At 44.8% G+C, this 20,852-nt stretch overlaps 1 protein-coding gene across 3 annotated transcripts; it reads left to right on the top strand.

Moving 5' to 3' along the window:
• The first annotated feature begins 9,118 nt into the window (after nucleotides 1-9,118).
• On the top strand, nucleotides 9,119-20,603 carry fbxo31 (F-box protein 31). 3 transcript variants are annotated; one of them, XM_012832596.3, is made up of 11 exons: nucleotides 9,575-9,714; nucleotides 10,354-10,498; nucleotides 10,614-10,685; nucleotides 11,478-11,564; nucleotides 12,553-12,629; nucleotides 12,768-12,935; nucleotides 13,414-13,488; nucleotides 17,785-17,894; nucleotides 18,120-18,273; nucleotides 18,760-19,100; nucleotides 19,196-20,603. In XM_012832596.3, exons 3-11 carry the CDS (start codon nucleotides 10,622-10,624, stop codon nucleotides 19,416-19,418), a joined length of 1,299 nt encoding a protein of 432 aa, XP_012688050.1. In that variant the 5' UTR covers nucleotides 9,575-9,714; nucleotides 10,354-10,498; nucleotides 10,614-10,621; the 3' UTR covers nucleotides 19,419-20,603. The 3 variants fall into 3 exon arrangements, with proteins under 3 accessions (XP_012688048.1, XP_012688049.1, XP_012688050.1); XM_012832594.3 differs by lacking the exon at nucleotides 10,354-10,498 and having other exon boundaries at nucleotides 9,119-9,714; XM_012832595.3 differs by lacking the exons at nucleotides 10,354-10,498; nucleotides 11,478-11,564 and having other exon boundaries at nucleotides 9,126-9,714.
• Nucleotides 20,604-20,852: the final 249 nt, after the last annotated feature.

The raw sequence follows: 20,852 nt of genomic DNA, 5'->3' as shown, positions 1-20,852 counted from the left end.
GTGCAAAAGTGGATGTGCAATGTGCAGTGTGCAATGTAGTGTGTGTTAACATAACACAGGCTTGAGGTGTGGGGGCGGGATGAGAGTCCACGTCAGGTGGCCTTGTTACTAAGGCCAACGGCAGCCGGGAAGAAGCTGGTTTTGTGGCGTGAGGTTTTGGTCCTGATGGACCGCAGCCTCCTGCCGGAGGGAAGGACCTCGAAAAGTTTGTGACCCGGGTGTGAGGGATCGGCCACAATCTTACCTGCCCGCCTCAGGGTCCTAGAGGCAAACAGGTCCTGTAGAGAGGGCAGATTGCAGCCAATCACCTTCTCGGCGGAACGGATGATACGCTGCAGTCTGCCTTTGTCATTGGCAGTGGCAGCAGCGTACCAGACGGTGATGGAGGAGGTGAGGATGGACTCGATGATGCAGGTGTAGAAGTGCACCATCATTGTCTTTGGCAGGTTAAACTTCTTCAGCTGCCGCAGAAAGTACATCCTCTGTTGAGCTCTTTTGGTGAGGGAGCTGATGTTCAGCCCCCACTTGAGGTCCTGGGAGATGATGGTGCCCAGGAAGCGGAAGGACTCCGCAGTGTCGACTGGGGAGTCACTCAGGGTGATGGGGGTGGGTGGGGCTGGGTTCCTTCTGAAGTCTACGACCATCTCCACTGTCTTCAGAGCATTTAGCTCCAGGTTGTTCTGCCCACACCAGGTCACCAGATGGTCAATCTCCCACCTGTAAGCGGACTCATCCCCCCCAGAGATGAGCCCAATGAGGGTGGTGTCGTCCGCGAACTTAAGGAGTTTGACGGACTGGTGACTGGAGGTGCAGCTGTTGGTATACAGGGAGAAGAGTAGAGGGGAAAGAACGCAGCCCTGAGGGGAACCGGTGCTTATGGTCCTGGAGTCAGAGACATGCTTCCCCAGCCTCACGCGTTGCCTCCTGTCAGACAGGAAGTCTGTGATCCACCTGCAGGTGGAGTCAGGCACGTTCAGCTGGGAGAGCTTGTCCTGAAGCAGAGCCGGAATGATTGTGTTGAAGGCAGAGCTGAAGTCAACAAACAGGATCCTGGCGTAGGTTCCTGAGGAGTCCAGGTGCTGGAGGATGAAGTGAAGGGCCATGTTAACTGCATCGTCTACAGACCTGTTGGCTCTAGGCAAACTGCAGGGGGTCCAGTAGAGGGTCAGTGATGGCTTTGAGGTGAACCAGCACCAGACGCTCAAATGCCTTCATAACCACAGAGGTCAGGGCGACGGGTCTGTAGTCGTTGAGTCCAGTGACTTTTGTTTTTTTTGGGGACGGGGATGATGGTGGAGGTCTTGAAGCAGGCTGGTACATGGCATATCTCCAGTGAGGTGTTAAAAATGTCTGTGAACACCTGAGACAGCTGATCAGCACAGTGCTTCAGGATTGATGGAGAGACAGAGTCTGGCCCGGCTGCTTTACGGGGGTTCTGTCTCTTAAAAAGTCTGTTGACGTCTCTCTCAAGGATGGAGAGAGTCGTCACTGGGGAGGGGGGGGGGGGGCTCTGAGGTGGGCAGTTGCTGTGGTGGGCAGTCTGCTGTGGTGGGGGCGGTGCAGTTGATGGGCTGGGGCTGGAGTGATTGCGATTGTACATTTTGTGTAAACATGCTTTGGCAACGTTGTGTTGTATGCAGTCAAGCCAATAAAGCCATTTTAATTTAATTGAAATGTATAATGACGTGGTGATCTTAACTGTGATAAATGATAGGCTTAGATGATACACAAACAAGACCATGCAACATTGTAAGAAGTCATGTGCATTTATTAGAAATCACAAAGAAATGAGGACATTGTTTGACAGATGAATAAAGACAAGAATAATGACACTGGATGTCACTTCCACCATCTCCAGAGGTGATCCTTGAGCTGGTTCACTGCCCCTATGGCAACTATGTTTGCCTGCGAGTTTAACCAACTTTGACACTGATTTTGACAAAATGGGCAAAAACTTGAGGTGGCAACAACTGGCTTATTGTTAAAAATACAACAATCATCCCAACTTTAGAAATTCAGGTCAGCCCCAAATTGAATTGCAAAGATGAACAGACCCACCACCTAGTAAGCACAAACACGTCAATACTACTTAAATACAATACTTGAGTTTTCTCAGGAACCTAAACTTAGCCTGTGTGATGACTTTCCCTTACACTGTGAGGAGGTTGACTTTTCCTCATTGATCTGTAGCACTGACACCTAATTGTTAGCCCTGTCAGACCTGTTCAGTTAGCCTTGCAATAGGTACTTATAACAGGGAGACTCGCAGAGACGTGACTGCATCTTAAGAACTGTGTTCCTTTATTGCCCTCCACCTAGTGGTTACACGGGTTACATGCAGAAGGTTCCTACCCCGTATTCTAACTAATACTACATCCCCCTTTCTGACTTCAAGATGCTGTCTAAGAAGATGCATGACTAAACAATAAAACTCATGTTAAGAAAACAGTGAATATTTTTCTTTCAGTCCTCTTGAATGTTTAACTCAACACTTCACATATTCAAGCATAAACAGATTTATAAACTAAGACTGTTTTGTGTTAATCTCATAACCTTTTAACCTTTATGAACTAGTGTTACTGGAAATATGAAATCATATCCAACAGTTGGCATTCACTTTCAACATTGCACCTCTCATGTTTTTGAACATCATTCAATCATAACTTTACCAAACAGCTGTCAACATTTTTACAGTACTCATATTTTTTTTTATTTTTTTTTTTTATGAACAGTCATAGTCATTTAAGTACACTGGAGGTACTCTCACTCTGGAAGGGACATGTCTTTCTTTTACTGGTGTCCGCTGCCCGGAGTCACAGGGGATTGCAGGTGTGACAGGTGTGTTCACTGCAGCGGGTGCGGCATCCTCGGGTAAGTTGGTGTGTGTTGCTGGTGCTATAGGAGTGGGCGAGAGATGGTATCGGTTTCTTCGCAGAGTGCCCCTAGGCGTCTCTACAATGTAGGATCTCGGAGTGCTTGCATTGGACACCACTGTGCCCCTCTCAAGGGTGTCCTTGACCCACACATGGTCACCTTGTTGCAGGAGTGGCATGTCGTGTGCTCTGTGACGACGGTCATAGTTCTGTTTCTGCTTCTGTCTGTATGTTTGTTCAGTTCTTTTCAGATTGTCCATGTCTGTCCAGCCTGGGTTAAGCTGGGATGGGATGACAGGGATAGGTGTTCTAATCTTTCTGCCCATGAGGAGCTCTGCTGGACTGTGTCCATTCGCCAGAGGTGCGGCGCGGTAGGCCATGAGGCCAAGGTAAGGATCACTGGATTTCTTCAGGATACCTTTGATTGTCCTTACGGCCCGCTCTGCCTCTCCGTTGCTTTGTAGGAAGTGGGGGCTGGAAGTGACATGGCTGAAACCCCACTCTCGCGCAAACTTTCTGAAGTACTCAGATGCAAATTGTGGTCCATTGTCTGAGCGCACCACATCTGGTATGCTATGACGCGCGAATATGGATTTGAAGTGCTCCACCACAGCCTCAGATGTTGTATAGGTGAGTTTGACCACTTCAAAGAATCTGGAAAAGTAGTCTACGATGACCAGATAATGTTTATTATTTTCTGTCTGAAACAAATCTCAGTGGACCATGGTCTTGCTGGGAACTCGGTGGGTTGCAGTGTCTCTTTAAAGTTGGTTCTCTCACGACTGCATATGTCACAGTTCTCTATCAGTCGTGTCAGGTCTTTGCTAAGGCCCGGCCACCAAACAGATTGCTTGGCCCTCTCTCTGCATTTAGTGAGTCCCAGGTGGCCCTCATGCAGTTTGTTCAGTATGTCTGCTCTAAGTGACGCTGGAATTACTATTCTACAGCCGTAAAGTAGCAAACCCCCATTAACTGTTAGCTCACCTGAGTATGGCAGGTAGGGACAGAATGCTCTTTGTATGGAGAATTTATCCGGCCAGCCCTCCTCGCAGTATCTCTTCAGTGTGTGGAGTAGAGTGTCTTTGTCCTGATGTGTTTCTATTTCTTTAAGTCTTTTGTCTGTAGCTGGCAGGCTTGCCATCACAGTATCCACATACAGGTTCACCTCTTCTTCCTGTAAGCCGTCTGCAGTGTTCTCGATTGGCGCTCTGGAGAGCACGTCAGCAGTGGCGATGTCCTTGCCTGGCACATGCGAGATGGTGTAAGAGAACCTCATGAGTCTCATACGTAGACGCTGTATGCGAGGTGGCAGTTCATCCAGACTCTTTGAGCCTAGCAGGGGAACCAAAGGCTTGTGATCTGTCTCTATGTGGAAGTCCTTCCCAATGAGGAACTCAGAAAATCTCTCACAGGCCCATGTTGTGGCTAAAGCTTCCTTTTCAATTTGAGCGTACCGCTGTTCGGTGTTGCTCAGGGCTCTCGAAGCATATGCCACCGGCTTCCAGTCTGTTTCATTTCGTCGCTGGAGGAGAACGGCACCCATGCCGTATGAAGATGCATCGGCTGATACGAGTGTGTCAGCATTTGGGTCATACAAGGCAAGACCCGGCGGTGTCGTAAGCTCAGTCTTAATCTGTTCAAAGGCTTGCTGCTGTTGTGGACCCCAGGCCCACATATTGGATTTTCTCAACAGGTCTCTGAGAGGGCGCGTTTTCTCAGCCAGGTGAGGTAGGAATTTTCCCAGGTGATTGGTCATTCCCAGGAAGCGCCTCACCTCACTGATGTTTCTGGGCTCTGCCATGGCTTTCACGGCGCCCACCTTGTCGGGGTCTGCACTGACTCCTGAGGCATCGATAACTTGTCCTAGGAACTTTATCCTGCTCTTTGAGAACTCACATTTGTCGTTGAGTGTCACTTTTGCCTCCTGCAGACGTGTCAACGTCTTCCTGAGCCTCTCGTCATGCTCTCTCTGCGTAGCACCCCAGATGAGCACATCGTCCATCTGACACAGAACACCTTCCAGGCCTTCCAGAATACGAGACATGCGTTTCTGGAAGTGTTCTGGAGCAGACGAAATCCCAAAACAGAGACGATTGTAGCAGTTACGCCCAAATGGTGTTATAAAGGTGGTGAGGAGAGAGGAATCTTTAGATAGCGGAATATGCCAGAATCCAGCATTGGCGTCGAGCTTAGAAAAGATCCTGGCTCCTGCGAGCTGTCCTAAAGTGTGTTCGACTGATGGCAACGGATGCTTCTCCCTCATCACTGACTTGTTCAGCTCTGTGAGGTCTGTGCAAATCCTTACTTTGCCGGTGCGCTTGGGCACCACAACCATCGGTGCGCACCATGCTGTAGGCTCCTCCACCTTTGAAATCACTCCTTGCTGCTCCATGCGAGTGAGCTCTTCTTTCACTTTTGGCATGAGTGGGAGGGATATGCGTCGCGGTGTGGAGAGGGAAAAGGGCTTTGCTCCAGGCTTCAGTACGATGGTGTACGCCCCCTTCATTTTCCCTAATCCAGAGAAAAGCTTTGGAAACTCTCTTTTTACAGTCTCTTTGGTATCCAGGCTAATGGTATTCAATCGAGCGACCAGTTGGAGTTTCATGGCGGCTAGTCCACCCAGGAGTGGTGTACGTAGCCCATCAACAACATAAACTTCTTCTTCTGTGCTTTTATTGACCTTACTGAGAGTAGCTATGAATTTTCCATTTACCTTTAATGCTGTCCCTCCTGGCCCATAAAGAATCTTTGTGGCTCTAGACAGTTTACTGAACTGGCCCTGTGTGTACAGTTTTGCTGGGATTGCAGTGACATCAGCTCCAGTGTCTATCTTAAACACTGCTTTGTGATTGTCCACTTTTACCTCGGTCATCCATGGACTGGCCCCTGTGGACTCCACAGAGCTCAAGAACGCGACGTCCTCATCGCTGTCCTCCTCACTCACTGCAGCTACATGAACTCCCAGTTTCTTTTTAGTTTTGCAGACTCTAGCATAATGTCCTTTCTGTCTGCACTGGTTACACACAGCTCCTCTAGCTGGACACTGCTGCGGATGATGCCCTCGTGTGTCTCCGCATCTGTTGCATTGTGTTTGTCTATCCAGTGTCTTTTTATGAAATGTCTGCCTACTTTGCTCATTGCTTTGCTTTGAGCTGCCGCGCTGCCACGCGTGCATACTGTCTAGCTGAGTGCTACTGGCTTCTGCTTTAAAGTTTGTTTTCAGCATTTCAAGTTGCTTCTTTACCTGTTCGCTTGTTCGTGCCTTGTTAATTGCCTTCTCCAACGTCAGTTCAGGGTCCATCTGCAACTGTTCTGATAGGCGTTTATCTCTCAGGCCCACGACTAGACGATCTCTCACCATGTCGTCGTGCAGAGCATCGTATCCGCAGAATTCCGCTAGGCAATGCAGCGTGGTGTGGAAGCTGTCTGCTGACTCGCCGACTTCTTGCTGTCTTTGGTTAAACTTAGCCTGTTCAAATATAATGTTCCTGCGCGCTACGAAATGCGCATCCAGTTTATCCTTCACTGTTGCATATTCACCCGCTTCTTCATCGTTTAAGTGCAGGGAAACTATAATGTCTTCTGCCTCTTCTCCCATTGAATAAATCAACGCATTCACCTGGTTTTCCTCATCCTGTAGGTCCAACCCAGATGCGATGCGAAATCTCTCGAACCGTTTAATCCATTTCGTCCACTCTGCTGACTTGAACGAAAACTTCTCTGGAGGCTTAACTTGATAATGAGCCATCGTTGCTCCCGTCTTGGTGATGCTAACGCTAACTATCTGACTAGCTTAACTAATTTCACTCGACGAATATGCACGCAAACAATGCGCTCTAAACTTGTGCAATATGCAGTTGACTCCACACTAATACTGTGCAGCTTACTGTCTTAACTTCTGACACCATGTTCAGTTAGCCTTGCAATAGGTACTTATAACAGGGAGACTCGCAGAGACGTGACTGCATCTTAAGAACTGTGTTCCTTTATTGCCCTCCACCTAGTGGTTACACGGGTTACATGCAGAAGGTTCCTACCCCGTATTCTAACTAATACTACAAGACCCTGGTCTGAAACTGTGATTAACATTAAAATTAGGGTTAAATACAATATATCAATAAGACACAGGACAAAATATAACAGTAATAAGGATGATTAGTGCAACTGATGTCAATGACGATGTCAATGAACGTTAATGTCGTTAGCTACTCGCTAACATGTACGCTAGGCTAACATAAAATACTTAATTTTAACCTTACCGTCATAATTATGGACATAATTTGAAACGTACAGGTTGAATACTTTGTCCTTTCTTGCGGTGGCTGTGGTTGAATTGGCCTAGATAATTCTGCTCACGTCTGTCACTGATATTGTCGGGAGATCCAGGAGGAGCAGGTAAAAGATGCAGCCATTGTGGTTGTTGCGTTGCTAGACCGGAAGTGAACGTGGTGGCTGAGGCCGTGGAGCTGTAGAAGGATTGTATCAGTAAGCTAAGCATCTAGTTGGTTTGCTATCTGTATAAGACGCCTGACCAGTGGTGTTAAGTATCGTTTCATCGTTTATCATACAGCTACTGTAACTGATGATCATGCATAATAGGATTGCTATTACGGTTATAACTATAACGGTACAGGAGTGTATGCTTATGTGCTGCAGTGTCACAGTGGATTGTTCAAAGCATGCTCACATTCAGTGTTTACTTGTTGACTACTGTGGTTTGTTTACAGTACCTATTGTATTTGCTTATTGTACCCGTTGTAGTGTTCTAGTTAGTTAGCTAATAACATTGATTTAAATTATAAGCCGTTATTATAAATGTGTACTGTGTATTTAATCTACATACACTAACTGCTGTAGATAATGCATGAAAAAGAGTGCGTAATATTAAACATCACTGTTATCAAATTTCAGATCACAAAGAAGCTGGCTGGCCATGGCAGGGGGACCTCCATTTAGGTGACCTCCATTGGCAACGAGGTTGGCTAGATCCTGACCAGTGTCGTGACGGTGCAGGAGGCCTATGGATCGGACAGGATGGTGTCTGGCGTGATGGAGTGGTACCCCCAAGCAGCTGTTCCACCCCCAGTCCTTCTATACGTGGATTGTTGCCGCTGTATGAGTGAGGGGGCAAGCAAGCTGCAGACCAGGTTTGCAGAGTGGCCAGACCTCCACAAATGGCTAGACATCTGGCACTTCATGAGGAGGCTGGCTGTCGGTGGCACCTCTGCCGCTCCTGCTCCTGCTCCAGTCAGAAAACGGACCCGCAATGTACTCCACAACACGTGCAAGAAATGCGGGCAGTTCAGGACAGGGGAGGCTGGACACAGCCAATACAAGGGCATTATATACTGCCCCTCTGTAGAGGCTGTTCACGAGGAGCAGTGGTTGGAGGATATAAAAAAACAGAGGCATGGACACTTTAATTTCTGTATATAGTTCTGTATATGTTTTCTATTGTCTATAGTTGTTGTTGTTGTTTAATGGAAGTTTGTTTAGATAGATAGATAGATGATAGATGGATACTTTATTAATCCCGAAGGAAATTTAGGTCATCCAGTAGCTTTTACACTTAACTTAACTCACAAACATACATACACAAATCACAGTAGAAAAACAATACACATAGGGAAAAACATGTTCACAGGGAGTGGGGTGTATACAGATATTATACAGATATTACAGTGTGCATTGATTGTGTCAGTGTTGATGTCCACAAGGAAAGTAGTGCAAAGAGTGCAGAGAGATAGTGTTCATGTGCTTGTGTGGATAGTGCAAAGATAGAGGAATGGTGCTTGTGTGTGTGAGGATAGTGCAAAGTGATATAAATAGTAAAGACAAGAATGTGTATTTCTCCTTAGTTTTTTTGTGTTTTGTGGATAGAAGGATGTATTAACTGGAACACAAATGTTTTGTGAAACAATTAAAGTACCTCACACATTACTGTACATGAACTTGCATTGAAATATTCAATGTAGAATTATCAATATCTCACTAATATAAGGTTAATAAAAAGTAATATGCAAACATTCTAATTCTAATTTTCAATTAAAAAAATGAACTTTGCATAAAATAATGTACACCTCAATTTCTGCTAACGGTGAGACTTGAACCTGGAACCTTAGGGTCAACTATTCTCTCATAAATGCATATAAAATCAGAAGTATAAGGTTTAAAAAATTATATATGATGTATATCTCCCCTTTTCCCTTGTTTTCCCACTTTTTTTTGTCTCTTTCCTTCTGTTTTTTTTTTTTGGCCTTATGCATTGGCCGTGACGTTTACAAAACGTCTCTGCGTCATTGAAACACGCCCGGGCACGCACAGATCACTGCCATCGAAACCGAAGCAGAAGACTGCAGCCTTGACAGCTGTTGTGGTGATGTAATGTTGCCCCTTTGGTGACTACGGATGGCGGTGTGTGCCAGGCTCTGCGGAGTGGGGCAGTCACGGAGGTGTCGGAGGCGACAAAGGCCAAGTCACCAGGATCAGGGAAGCGATTCTGATTCGGATATGGACGAGGAAGAGGAGGAGAAAATCGTTGGTAAACTGAAAGCCGAAGCAGGGAAGGACTGCCAGGAAAGCCTGGGTGCTGTAAGGCCTATGCTGGAGCTTGACGCCTCAGCTAAGCCGTGCAGCACAAATGTCAACAGACTTGGATATGAGGAAACAAATTGTGCTGTTCGACAAAAGCCTCAGTCATTATTGGATCTTCCTCCTGAGCTTCTCGTTGAAATCTTCTCCTCTTTACCCGGTACTGCGCTGCCAAATCTTGCTCTTGTATGCAAGAAATTTAGGCAAATACTGAACACGGAAACCATTTGGAGAAGGAGATGCACGAAAGGTAAATTTGGCTACGCGGATAGTCTACAGATTTTGTGTTCTGATTAGAAACATTAATAATTTACAAATGTACGGCCGCAGTTAGGTTATAGGTGAAATTCAATGGTTGCAATGTAGGTTACATGTCGTGGGGAGGGTTGTGCTGCTGCACCCAAGGACGCATTTAACCTTAATTTGAGTTCGCAGTTGTTGATTACCAAGGACCAATTGAAGCTGCTTATGCCATTTAAAACGTTTAAACTTGAAAACAGTGCTTTTTCCCTCTTTACCATTTGCTGCAACATCATTTTAGTTATACACAAGAAAATATGTTAATTTTCACGTGGTATTGGTTGCGGAAGTCTGTTATCTTTGGGAGAGAAGGATCATGTTGTTACCTAAATTGAGTTATGTAGAAAGTCTTGGCACGTGATGTGGGACAGAACTGACTTAGACAACACCAGCTAGGTTGTCACATCTCAGATGCATTTGGAACCTACATATTTATTTTTCAGATTTCTAGAGTTAAAATTCACTCGATAGTAGGAACTCTGTTCTCCACATAAACCCACAGTATATGTGCTTTGTGCAGCATCAGTTTTTTTCTGTACAGGGTTATGAGATTATATCTAGGAACATGTTTTTGACATCCTCTATCCAGTGCAAGGCCCATGTCCAGAGGGTGCAGTGTTTACAGCTTTCCACCGGGTGTGTATGTAATGTGGACAAAGGGGATGCCTCAGATGCCTATAGATCAGTCCAGTCCAGTAATCTGTTCTGGCTTGACTTGGTATCGTGTAACAAAAGTACGTATTGGTTAGGACCATAATGCCATGAATAGATCAGTATTGTGTTCGAAATAAGATATAATATATAATATATATATCAGATATTTGTGGTTGACTCTTCTTCTGCATGCAGAGTTTGGCATGAAGGAGGACCTACGCAAAATGGAGCTAGTGGGGGTGTCCAGCCGGGAGCTTTATGTCAAACGTAAGTAAATTAATGGCAGGAAGCCAACTCATTTGCACTGAACTGCTAACAGGTAGTGTGCATCCTTTGCACTTGTTCTTATCTACCTTCATTCTATGGAAATCATTATGACCAGGTCTGCAATTAAGAGATGGTTTATTTTTATGTTTTTGTTAAATTCATCATTTTGTTAATGGGTTTTAACCTCTCATGCAATCTGAAGAAGGATAAATCACTCTTGTTGGTCATGCTTGTTTGGGCTACTCACTGGCAAGGTGATGAGAATAACATTAAGTGTCATGGGCAGATTGTGTGGGGGTAGGTCTTATCCCATTTGGAAAGAAAAAGCCAATGACTGTTATAAGTAGATGACTACAATCTGTTCAGCGGCAATACAATTATTTTTGTTACGGACAACGGGAGCCCTTAACAGCAAGTCAAGTTTGGTCTGAAGATTGGACAGTGTATAATCTTCCTCCTTGTGTTTTAAAAGTGTAGTGATTTTTCTTTTTGGGGTCATTACACGCTCAGGTTATTGCTGTGCTCGAACAGCTTAGTCATTAAACCTTCTTTAAACCTGAATGTTACAGCAACAAACTCATTTCATGCCAGAAAAAATTGCAAGTCCTGAAACACCCAGCGTTCAGATTTAACGGGTCTCCTGCTCATGTTTCTTTTCCTGTAATCCTCTCAGTGCTCCCTCTCTCACCACACAGCATTTACACTCACATCACACTTTCTGCCCCTCCCCCAAGTGAACAGTCCACCATGTTCCTCTCCTCCTGTGGTGCGTCCACCTGTGTGCCTGTGCAGGTGTGTCGCCGCGCGTGAAGTCGGGACGTTTTATGAAGCTGCTCCCCGATTACGAGCACATGGACTATCGGGACGTGTACGCACGCTGTATGTACAGCACATGGCTCTGTGCGCTGCATGTGTGTGACTCTCAAGCTTTTCTTCACACACTGAAGACAAGTGGGGTGTTAACTTGGTCTCTGTAGCTGTCATTTTTGAAGTTTTCTTTTCAGTCTCTTAAATTATGTATTCAATTATCTATTCAATAATGACACTATGAGAACATCTTAGTGTAAACATTTGTGTAATGTACTTCTTTATCGAGAAGTATTGGAGTGGTTGTGGTAAAGGTTTTTTTGATTGCTTGTTTTCCTGTATTGACTAATTCCTCTGTCTTGATTTGTTCTTAACTCTTGTCATTGACGTGTCATACACATATTTAAGACAAAATAACTGATAACTGATGACATGACTCGGCCTTACAAATACCAACTGTTGCCTTGTAAAATGTTTTACGATGAGAGTGTAGTATATAATATGATGAAGCCAGACTTTGACTTCTGTTGTTATCCTATTCATTGGCAAACCAACGAATATACTCCAGGCCAGCCTAGGCTCCAAAGCACCACACTGAGGATCATTGCACAACTACTAACAGACAAATATGACCTGCATGTCACACCTACCATGGAACAATCACGCCATCAAACAATTTTTAAGACCATTCTAATAGGTCATTTTCTGTCAAATATTGTAATAGTTAAATGCAGCAAGCAGCTCCAACATTTTTGTTATGAAGAATTCTTGGCATAGGTTAGTCAAGAATATATGAATATGAATGTATTCAGACACACTTTTTCATTGGATCGGCATAAGCGATATATTTATAATAAATTTATTTTCAAAATCAGATGATTACAGAAATCATTTATGGTAAAAGATTTGTACAAGAATCATTAACAGTAGTTAAACTGAATAAAACTGCCCATGCGTGTCGCTGACTCAACAAGTAGCCGACCGAACAAGCCGAAGAGGTCTAGAAACACCATTCACAGACATGTCTTCCCTTTCTCTTTTGTTTTACCTTCTTCTACAGTGCTGCACCCATTCAGAAACATCCTAGGGCTTTGGCAGCCAGACATCGGCCCGTATGGCGGACTGCTCAACGTTGTGGTATGTTAATGCACCAGTATCCGTGCATGCATATGGATGGGCATTTACTGGGGCATACAATTGCCTCAGGGCAGTGAGGTTGCAGTAGGTTTGTTGCATTTTACAGAGTGACATTTCACCCTTTCCCCCCCCTCACAGGTGGATGGGCTGTTTATCATTGGCTGGATGTATCTTCCCCCTCACGATCCCCGGGTTGAGGACCCCATGAGACGAAGGCCCCTGTTCCGCATCCACATGTGGGAGAGCAACCGGGCGAGTGTGGAGTGCATGTATGGACACAAGGGGCCCCACAAAGGAGACGTACAGGTGTGTTAAAGTGTACAACAGTAATTACACTCTTTCAAAAGGCACACGATTAAAGGATGTAAAGGTGAATCTGTAGTCATTAGCATGAACGTTTCAAAACACCTGCTCCACAGGAGTTCGTCTAAATGTTTCAAATGAGTGCCGACCCATCCAAACCCGATGATTCTGACCTCACAGCAGAGGAAAATCAAATGTATCAATCACTCAAGCAATGTTATAGGGTGACCTGATCATGAGAAATGAGCATAGTGGGTTATGTCATCATAATTATATTCCCATTTCCAACCGTTGACCATTCTTTTTTGAATTTATGTTTTAGAGCAAAGAAAAGCTTTTTTTAACAGATAAGATAAGGGTTGTCCACTTTATGATGTTTACCAGTCATTGTTGCATTGTTACAGAACTAATGTATGTACTATGTACAGCTTGAAGACACTCCTCAGTCCCTCAGCCTTTGTGTATGTGTTTCTGTTTTCAGATTGTGAAAAAAGATGAGTTTTCCACTAAATGCAATCAAACTGATCACCACCGCATGCCCGGAGGACGCCAAGAGGTGAGCCAGTCTGTCATAAGATTAGAGAGATTTGAGCTCAAGTATTAATTATAGTTTTGGTGAATGAAACATTCATAACAATTATAACAGTATATGCCTCTTGCGTGTGGCTGAAACAATCAATCAGATCCTAAAGGAATGCAGCATGTGGCAATTAGTTTAACTGTGACCAGGTTCCGGGGTGACCAATAGCAACCAATGCATGGGGGTTGCTGTGAAAACAAATAGTCCAGGTTGAGAAGCTGTCGTATGACCACAAGCTTTTGACCATTATGCTGAGCCGCTTGTGCAACATCCTTCTCTAAACAACCAACTCCAGAGGCTCCAGAGCAGTCCCCAGCACAGAGCCAGCTTCCTCAGTTGTTCAGTTTCTTAGTGTCACTGGCTCTGATGCTGCAGCCCCAACAGTGGCTAGCATTTCACCCAGCATGCTGGCTGGTTATCAAACGCAGCTAATATGAACCATACAACATTACCAAGTAACATGCACCATGTTATTGCGGTGTCTGTGCCACTTTTTTGCATTTGTTTAAATTCACATAAGGAACATTTGTGTTGTTTTGCGCTGCAATGTCCTAAACCATACAGAGGTTATTTTGGTTTGCTAAAGTAACTCAGTCCAGGTCTATGTAAGAAGGTGAAATCCCCCCTTCTCACCGTGGCACCAAAATGGAGGTGGACACATATTTCCCTACAAGAGCAGGAGAGACTTGGAACTCTACCACTACAATGGTTGTGTCCAATTGGCTTGATTGGCCCAATTTAGCCCAGGTGTCTTTTTTAAGGGTGCTTCAATCCTAGCCAGGGAGAAGCATTTAACTATTAAAGATGCATGAGAAAACGCCTACCTGCTGTGAGGTGAAGTGTTAATGGTGTTTAGATGTGTGAACACTCAGAGTGTTTACATGATGGTATAATTCGAATCTTGCTTTAGTCGGACTATGCTATCTTTTGGGGCAACTGCTATTATCCCAATATACATGGCAGTGAATAAATCGAATCATTGGCCGGAAGAATGTCATATCCGATACGATAGGTGGCGCTGTTTTCATTACAACTAGTGGTGATACAGCCATTTCCGCTTGACCTCTTCACCACTACCAACAACAACAGTTGATTGAGCATGAATCGCGTCTGTTCATCGGTCCAGAAATGCGTGTTGCCTCTTGGGTTGTCCATCGCGTTGTTTGTTTGTTTCTGCTGGGCCAACGTGTTTATAAGTTACATTATTCAAAGGTGAAAGATAAAAGGCGAGAGAAAAAGCACGCACATTCACACACACACGCGGGCAAATAATGGGTTACAGCCAAAACGCATTGCCCTTCTGCCAGTTGCATCAAATTGTTTTAGTACTTCTTCGCTGTCGATTTCCAAATCTGTGTGAATATTCATGAGAGCAAGTCCAGTCAGTCTTTTGTCAGTCATCGTACTTCGTAGATATGTCTTAAGACGCCTCATTGTACTGAATGACCGCTCAGCAGACGCTGTGGAAACGGGCATTGTCAACAAGACCTTCAGGACGCAATGAATGTTTGGGTAGAAATTTGCCGAACTTTCCAGGGCTTCATAAAGCTCACTGCGTTTTGGCTGTAACTCATTTAGCTGTTTCCAGCTCTGTATCTGCATCGTCAACGCTGGGCATTAGTTGTCCATACTCCGATTTTATAGTTTCCCCATTGTAATAAATATGCGTTCATGATATTTCTTTTTTTTCTTCTCGCGTAGCAGAAGGTGCGTACGGCTGCATGTGCAATTAATACAATACATAATAGGCTAATTGATACAATATCTCCTCGTTTGAGTGTGGTTGTTTGAGTGCAATGGGAGTGTATGATCGATGTTGTCTATAAAGGAAGGTATTGCGGTGGCACGGTGGCTCAGTTGCTTGCACTGCTTGCACTGCCGACTCACAGCAAGAAGGTCATGGGTTCGATTCCCACATGGGGCGCTGTTGGCTCTGGGGGGCAGGTCCTCCCCAAAGTGCACAGTGCTCAAGTGGGCTATCTCCCGGGCCTTTCTGTGTGGAGTTTGCATGTTCTCCCCGTGTTCACAAGGGGTTTCCTCCAGTAAGAACCCCAACAGAAAAAACATGCAAAATAACAGAACACATGTCCATCCCTGACCGAAGATGGACAGTTCACTTCACTTGGTCCCCGGGCGCTACAAGCTGCCCACTGCTCCTTGAGGAAGGACAGTCCAGGATGGGAAAAAGCAGAAAATAAATTCACCGCGACCTCAGGCTTACCTGCGTGTGTGTGTGTGTGTGTGTCCTGTGTCGCCTCCATATATGCACGTGTGTGTTCCAGTGTGTCGTGTGTGCCATTAAAAACCTGACAAAGGTCTTAATTATTATTATTATTAATTATTATTGCAACGGGAAAATATCCCGATCCACCTGTCACGTCTCTGTCTTTAGAGGGCAGTGCCAAATAACCGAACAAAACTCAACTCACGCTTGCCTCACGAGTGCAATACCAAACGTCATCATATTTGATAGAATGAAGGACAAATTAGTTGTGAATACTATCACCGAGTTTGACAGGTATTGGTCAGGTAATAGCCGAGTGACAGCTGATTTGCTTTCTGATTTGACTACTTATTTGTGGGTTTTTTCAGCGCCAGATAACCGAACAAAACTAAACTCAGGCTTTCCTCACGGGTACAACACCAAATTTCATCATATTTGATAGAATGAAGGACAAATTAGTTGTGAATACTATCACCGAGTTTGACAGGTATTGGTCAGGTAATAGCCGAGTGACAGCTGATTTGCTTTCTGATTTGACAGTACTTATTCGTGGTTTAGAAATATTTTAAGTGGCACAAAACACACACAGCATTTCGTTTGCACAGCAGAGCGGAGACGCTCACCGGGCTATCACGCATATAACTTTTCCTAGGCAATATTTGTTAACTTCGCCTACTCTGGTTTTGAATATGGGGTAGGCTACCACTCATGCGAAGGAAATCACCGGCAGATTGTCGCAGGACATTACGCAGATCTTGTCAAGCACTGGCAAAGCATGCATGCGTTGGCAAACATACAAATATTTTTGTATATCATTGCGATGCAAATGGCATGTGTGTATAATAATATTCTGAATTAAAGTTAATGCTTGTGAAATAAAGGCATTTATATGTTTATGATTGTGTGATTCATTGGGATGTGCATGTGGGCTATAGTGGTTCACGTTGCTGTGCTCACAATTTCGGAACAGCGGGCTGTCGGAATAATGGGCTTTCGGAACATTGCCATGGAACCTTGGTCAGGTAATAGCCGAGTGACAGCTGATTTGACAGTACTGCTGTGTGTTTTAAGCAAATAAAATGTGGAACGTCCTTATACGTGTTTAAGGAGGGGTTGTAAAGGTGCTCATATCTTCGGACGTCTTCTGTTATGTTTGTTCATAATCAACAAGAATAAGCTTGTGAGACAGTCTGCAGAATATTCATAAAAAAACGTGTCATTAGTATGAACAGTTGAGACAACTTATCTCTCTTTCATCTTCCGGGTCACGACCTGGCAGGGAGGGAGGGAGGAGGGCGGCGGGATCTCAAGCATGCGCAAAGACGCAAAGTCCAGTTCCTAATCCAATTCACCGTTACATGCCGCGATAGTCGAGTTATCAACTGTATCGGATTGAGTTATCCAGGGGTGTTAATCGGATCGTAGTCGGACCGCACATAGTCGAACAAAGGTGTTTACATGAAACGGATAATTCGATTTCAGTCCGACTAAGCCAGTTATTCGAATGCATGTAACCACGGCCACTGTGTGCCTAGAATGTGGCCTAGAATGTTGCCTAGTTTCGGTCCCTGGTTTTGGCGCCTAGAATGTTGCCTAATTCCAATCTGCCTAGAATTTGCTTGATTTATGAGTACTCTGTTTGTTTTTGCTTTATGTCTGTTTTATTTTGTGCGTGAACATCTTTTGGGGTTGATATAGAGAAGCCCTCTGTAAATAAATAGACATTTATTTTTATAAGAAAACCACCATCTCCTGCACTGGGTTTGTCTCCCTTCACCACCAACTCCAGTTGCATACATCCCAAAAACATGGGGTGACCGCCTCAGTCCCTCACATTGTATATAATCTGTGATGTGGAACACTAGTAAAATTACCTAACTGTCCCCAGGATTGTTTGTCTGTAGCACTGGGAAACCACAGGAAAATGGCAAACTTAATGATTAAACTCTGCCGTGTATACGTATCTGTGTGTGTATGTATGTATGTATGTATGTATGTATGTATGTCTGTGGATGTGTTTGGGTTCACATGCCTGATCAAATACACAGGAGTTCAGGACTTGGCTGGAGGAGGAATGGGGGCGGACACTGGAGGACATCTTTCATGAACACATGCAAGAGCTGATTCTCATGAAGTTCATCTATACCAGCCAATACGAGTGAGTGAACTCAATTTAATAGTGCTTGCCAGTCAACATGCGTGGGTTAACCAGATTTAATGTTTACCAGTCAAGAAAAAAAGGAAATCCAATACTGCCAACAGCAAGTTCAAAAACATTACCCATGGACAGTATTGAGAAGTAGACTGGCATACAGCTATAAGGAAACATTTAAATGATGGGGGGATGGTTGTTCATAAACTGCATTTGTCTCTCTTTTTCCAGCAATTGCCTAACATACCGGCGCATATACCTTCCTCCACACCTCCCCTCAGACCTTCTGCGTCCAGGACTCTTCAAGGGCACCTATGGCAGCCATGGCCTGGAGATCATCATGCTGAGCTTCCACGGGTCTAGTGCCAAAGCCACCAAACTCACTGTGAGCCGTGTTCTCTTCTCCTGTGCTCACCCAGTCTGCCTCAGCAGTGTAACGCACAACGGAGGATTGATGTAGTGTTGAGTTAGCGCTGCCATCTGGGTCAGATTATAGCAGAGGGTGTTTGATAAAGGATTACAGCATGGTCTAGTGTTATGATTAGAGATCTGTTTTTTCCCCCAAACTCATCAGACCAGTCATCCTAAAGCCCTGACTAATTTCCTCTGAAAGATACTTTGTCAGTGGCTCTAGAGACCAGAAAGAAGCTCTCATAGCTAAGACTGCATTATCAGTGTCTAATGCTGCCTCTACCTTAGGGGGATCCTGCATTATCAGTGACTAATGCTGCCTCTACTTTAGGGGGACCCTGCATTATCAGTGTCTAATGCTGCCTCTACTTTAGGGGGGCCGCGCATTATCAGTGTCTAATGCTGCCTCTACCTTAGGGGGACCCCGCATTATCAGTGTCTAATGCTGCCTCTACCTTAGGGGGACCCCAATGTGCCTGCGGGTCAGCTGACCTTGGTGGTGCACCTGAACCGGCCAGTTCGCCTGCCCGACCTGGAGCGGCAGTGCACTGTGGAGGATCTCTCGCGGCTGGTGCTCGGCCACCATGAGGAGATGCAGAGGGAAGCGCAGGGTGAGGAGGCGCAAGGGCAGGGGGCCGAAGGAGATGAGGGGACAGCGGCAGCAGAGGCACCGGCTGTGGAAGCCTCGACGACCTCAGGGGCCACCAGGGCCGCCAGGGCTGCTTCAGATGCTCAGCCCTTCGTCCTGCCACTCGGTGTGATTGCACGCAACGAGGAATATCCCCGATCCTGCACAAAGTGGTGTGGCTCGTCCCCCAAGCACTTTCACATTCACGTTGTCTGGTGAGGGTTTGTTCAATGGGACAATCATAATTAACTTGTATTCTTTTTTGCAGTTTTTATGGGACAGGCCTCATCGCGGGGCATGGCTTCACTAGTCCGGAACGCACACCAGGCCTGTTCATCCTTTTCGATGAGAACCGCTTCGGGTTCATCTGGCTGGAGCTCAAGTCCTTCAGTCTGTACAGCCGCTTGACAGACCCACTGGCTCAGGCCCTGGCCCCAAGTATGGAGAGCTTCGAGGTCATGCTTCAGAACATGCAGTCCTGGACATCCTAATGGCTACCCTGCCCTCAGACTCCAGGCTTTTACCCCTCACATAACAACACACGGCCAACACACCTCCACTGCTATTCTATATATTTCTGACAGACACCTACACCCACACACATACGCACAAACACACTCTTCCACACAACCTGAAACCTCCCAGTAGGCACAGCAACCCCCACGCCACATCACAAAGGATATCTGTATTACAGCATGGCCACACAGGATGTATTATACCAAGGCTTTCTTATCAGCTTTTTATTAATTTATTTTTGTAAACTGGAGACAATGATGATGACATCACATCCATAGACTCTGGAGAATAAAAAGACTATGTGTGCCTCTATTTCATGTAAATTATATTTAACTCAAGGAACTAGTTAGGTCTGTGTTTAAGTATTGCTCTTGAAACTGTCCTGTTCTGCTCAGTATATTGTTGGGAGTCTTGGATTTCAATTGATCAAAATATGCTAAATATAAATTCACAAGTGTTTTGGCAGTATAATAAATGAACTAAGACTCTCTTCTTTCTGTATGTTAGACTTAATCTTTATTTTGTACTCTTCCACGACCCCGTTAGAATGGAATTCAGACCATCACTTATTCTTTCTTTCTCTTGGTATCAGCAGTGGTCCTACACTGAAAGCTGCCATTTTCACTGGAATTGTTCTTATCTGCTGTGTTTGTGGTATGCTGTTTCCCAGTTTAGAGGATCTTGACTTGAGAACTATCCACCTGTTGTGACCTCAGATAAATTAAGGAAAAACAACACATGATTTGGGAAGGCTGGGATACAATCTCACCTTTTCAAATAGTACTAAAGTTTAAGCAGAAGCGAGGTGTTTGTCATGAAAGTTGTCATATTTATATAGATTGGGTTTTTCACCTCTAGTTTTTAATCTTACTTACTTTGTCTCCAAAACGTACCAATCTTGTTGTGGTTTCAGTAAATTACCTCACAAGAACACAATTGCTGAAGTCAGCCTGCTCAGTATGAATCATGTATAGCAAAGCATTTCATTAGCTTTTGTTAACTATTCCTGTAATCTGACTTGCCATTAGCAGTGCATGAATATTACCATGATTTTTTTTCTTATGAATTATACATGACATGTATGTAGTACATTTTGAGGCGTTTTGATGAAAATGTCTGCGCTTATTTTTGATTAAAGCTGCTTTATGTGATGTAGTAAACCTGGCCCTTTAGCTGTGGGTGTGAACCTGTGATGTACCTTCAACATTGTGTCCTTAAGACCAAAGTCGATGCCATATGATAGAAGATAGTGGGGCAAATATTGTACCTTAGAGGATCTGAAGGCGGGGCACCTTTGTTACAGGAAAGAACGAGGGACTATGGGCACCATCTAGTGGAATGTTAACACACAAGAATCACCTATGGACAGCTAGCCATAGTAGGGAGCACTTGTATGGTTTTTCAATTCA

This window comes from Clupea harengus, chromosome 3 (assembly GCF_900700415.2).
Source record: "Clupea harengus chromosome 3, Ch_v2.0.2, whole genome shotgun sequence".
In the NCBI taxonomy this organism is placed as follows: domain Eukaryota; kingdom Metazoa; phylum Chordata; class Actinopteri; order Clupeiformes; family Clupeidae; genus Clupea; species Clupea harengus.
The sequence above is the reverse complement of the archived record's forward strand: the minus strand, read 5'-3'. Positions and strand labels throughout refer to the sequence as shown.

What these genes read in the sequence shown, in the direction of transcription:
- fbxo31 (XM_012832594.3), top strand. Translation starts at nt 9,282, where the DNA reads ATGGCGGTGTGTGCCAGGCTCTGCGGAGTGGGGCAGTCACGGAGGTGT. An exon ending in GAGAAGGAGATGCACGAAAG is followed by an intron (nt 9,715 to 10,613) that starts GTAAATTTGGCT and finishes TTCTGCATGCAG; the next exon opens with AGTTTGGCATGAAGGAGGAC. An exon ending in TGCCCGGAGGACGCCAAGAG is followed by an intron (nt 13,489 to 17,784) that starts GTGAGCCAGTCT and finishes TCAAATACACAG; the next exon opens with GAGTTCAGGACTTGGCTGGA.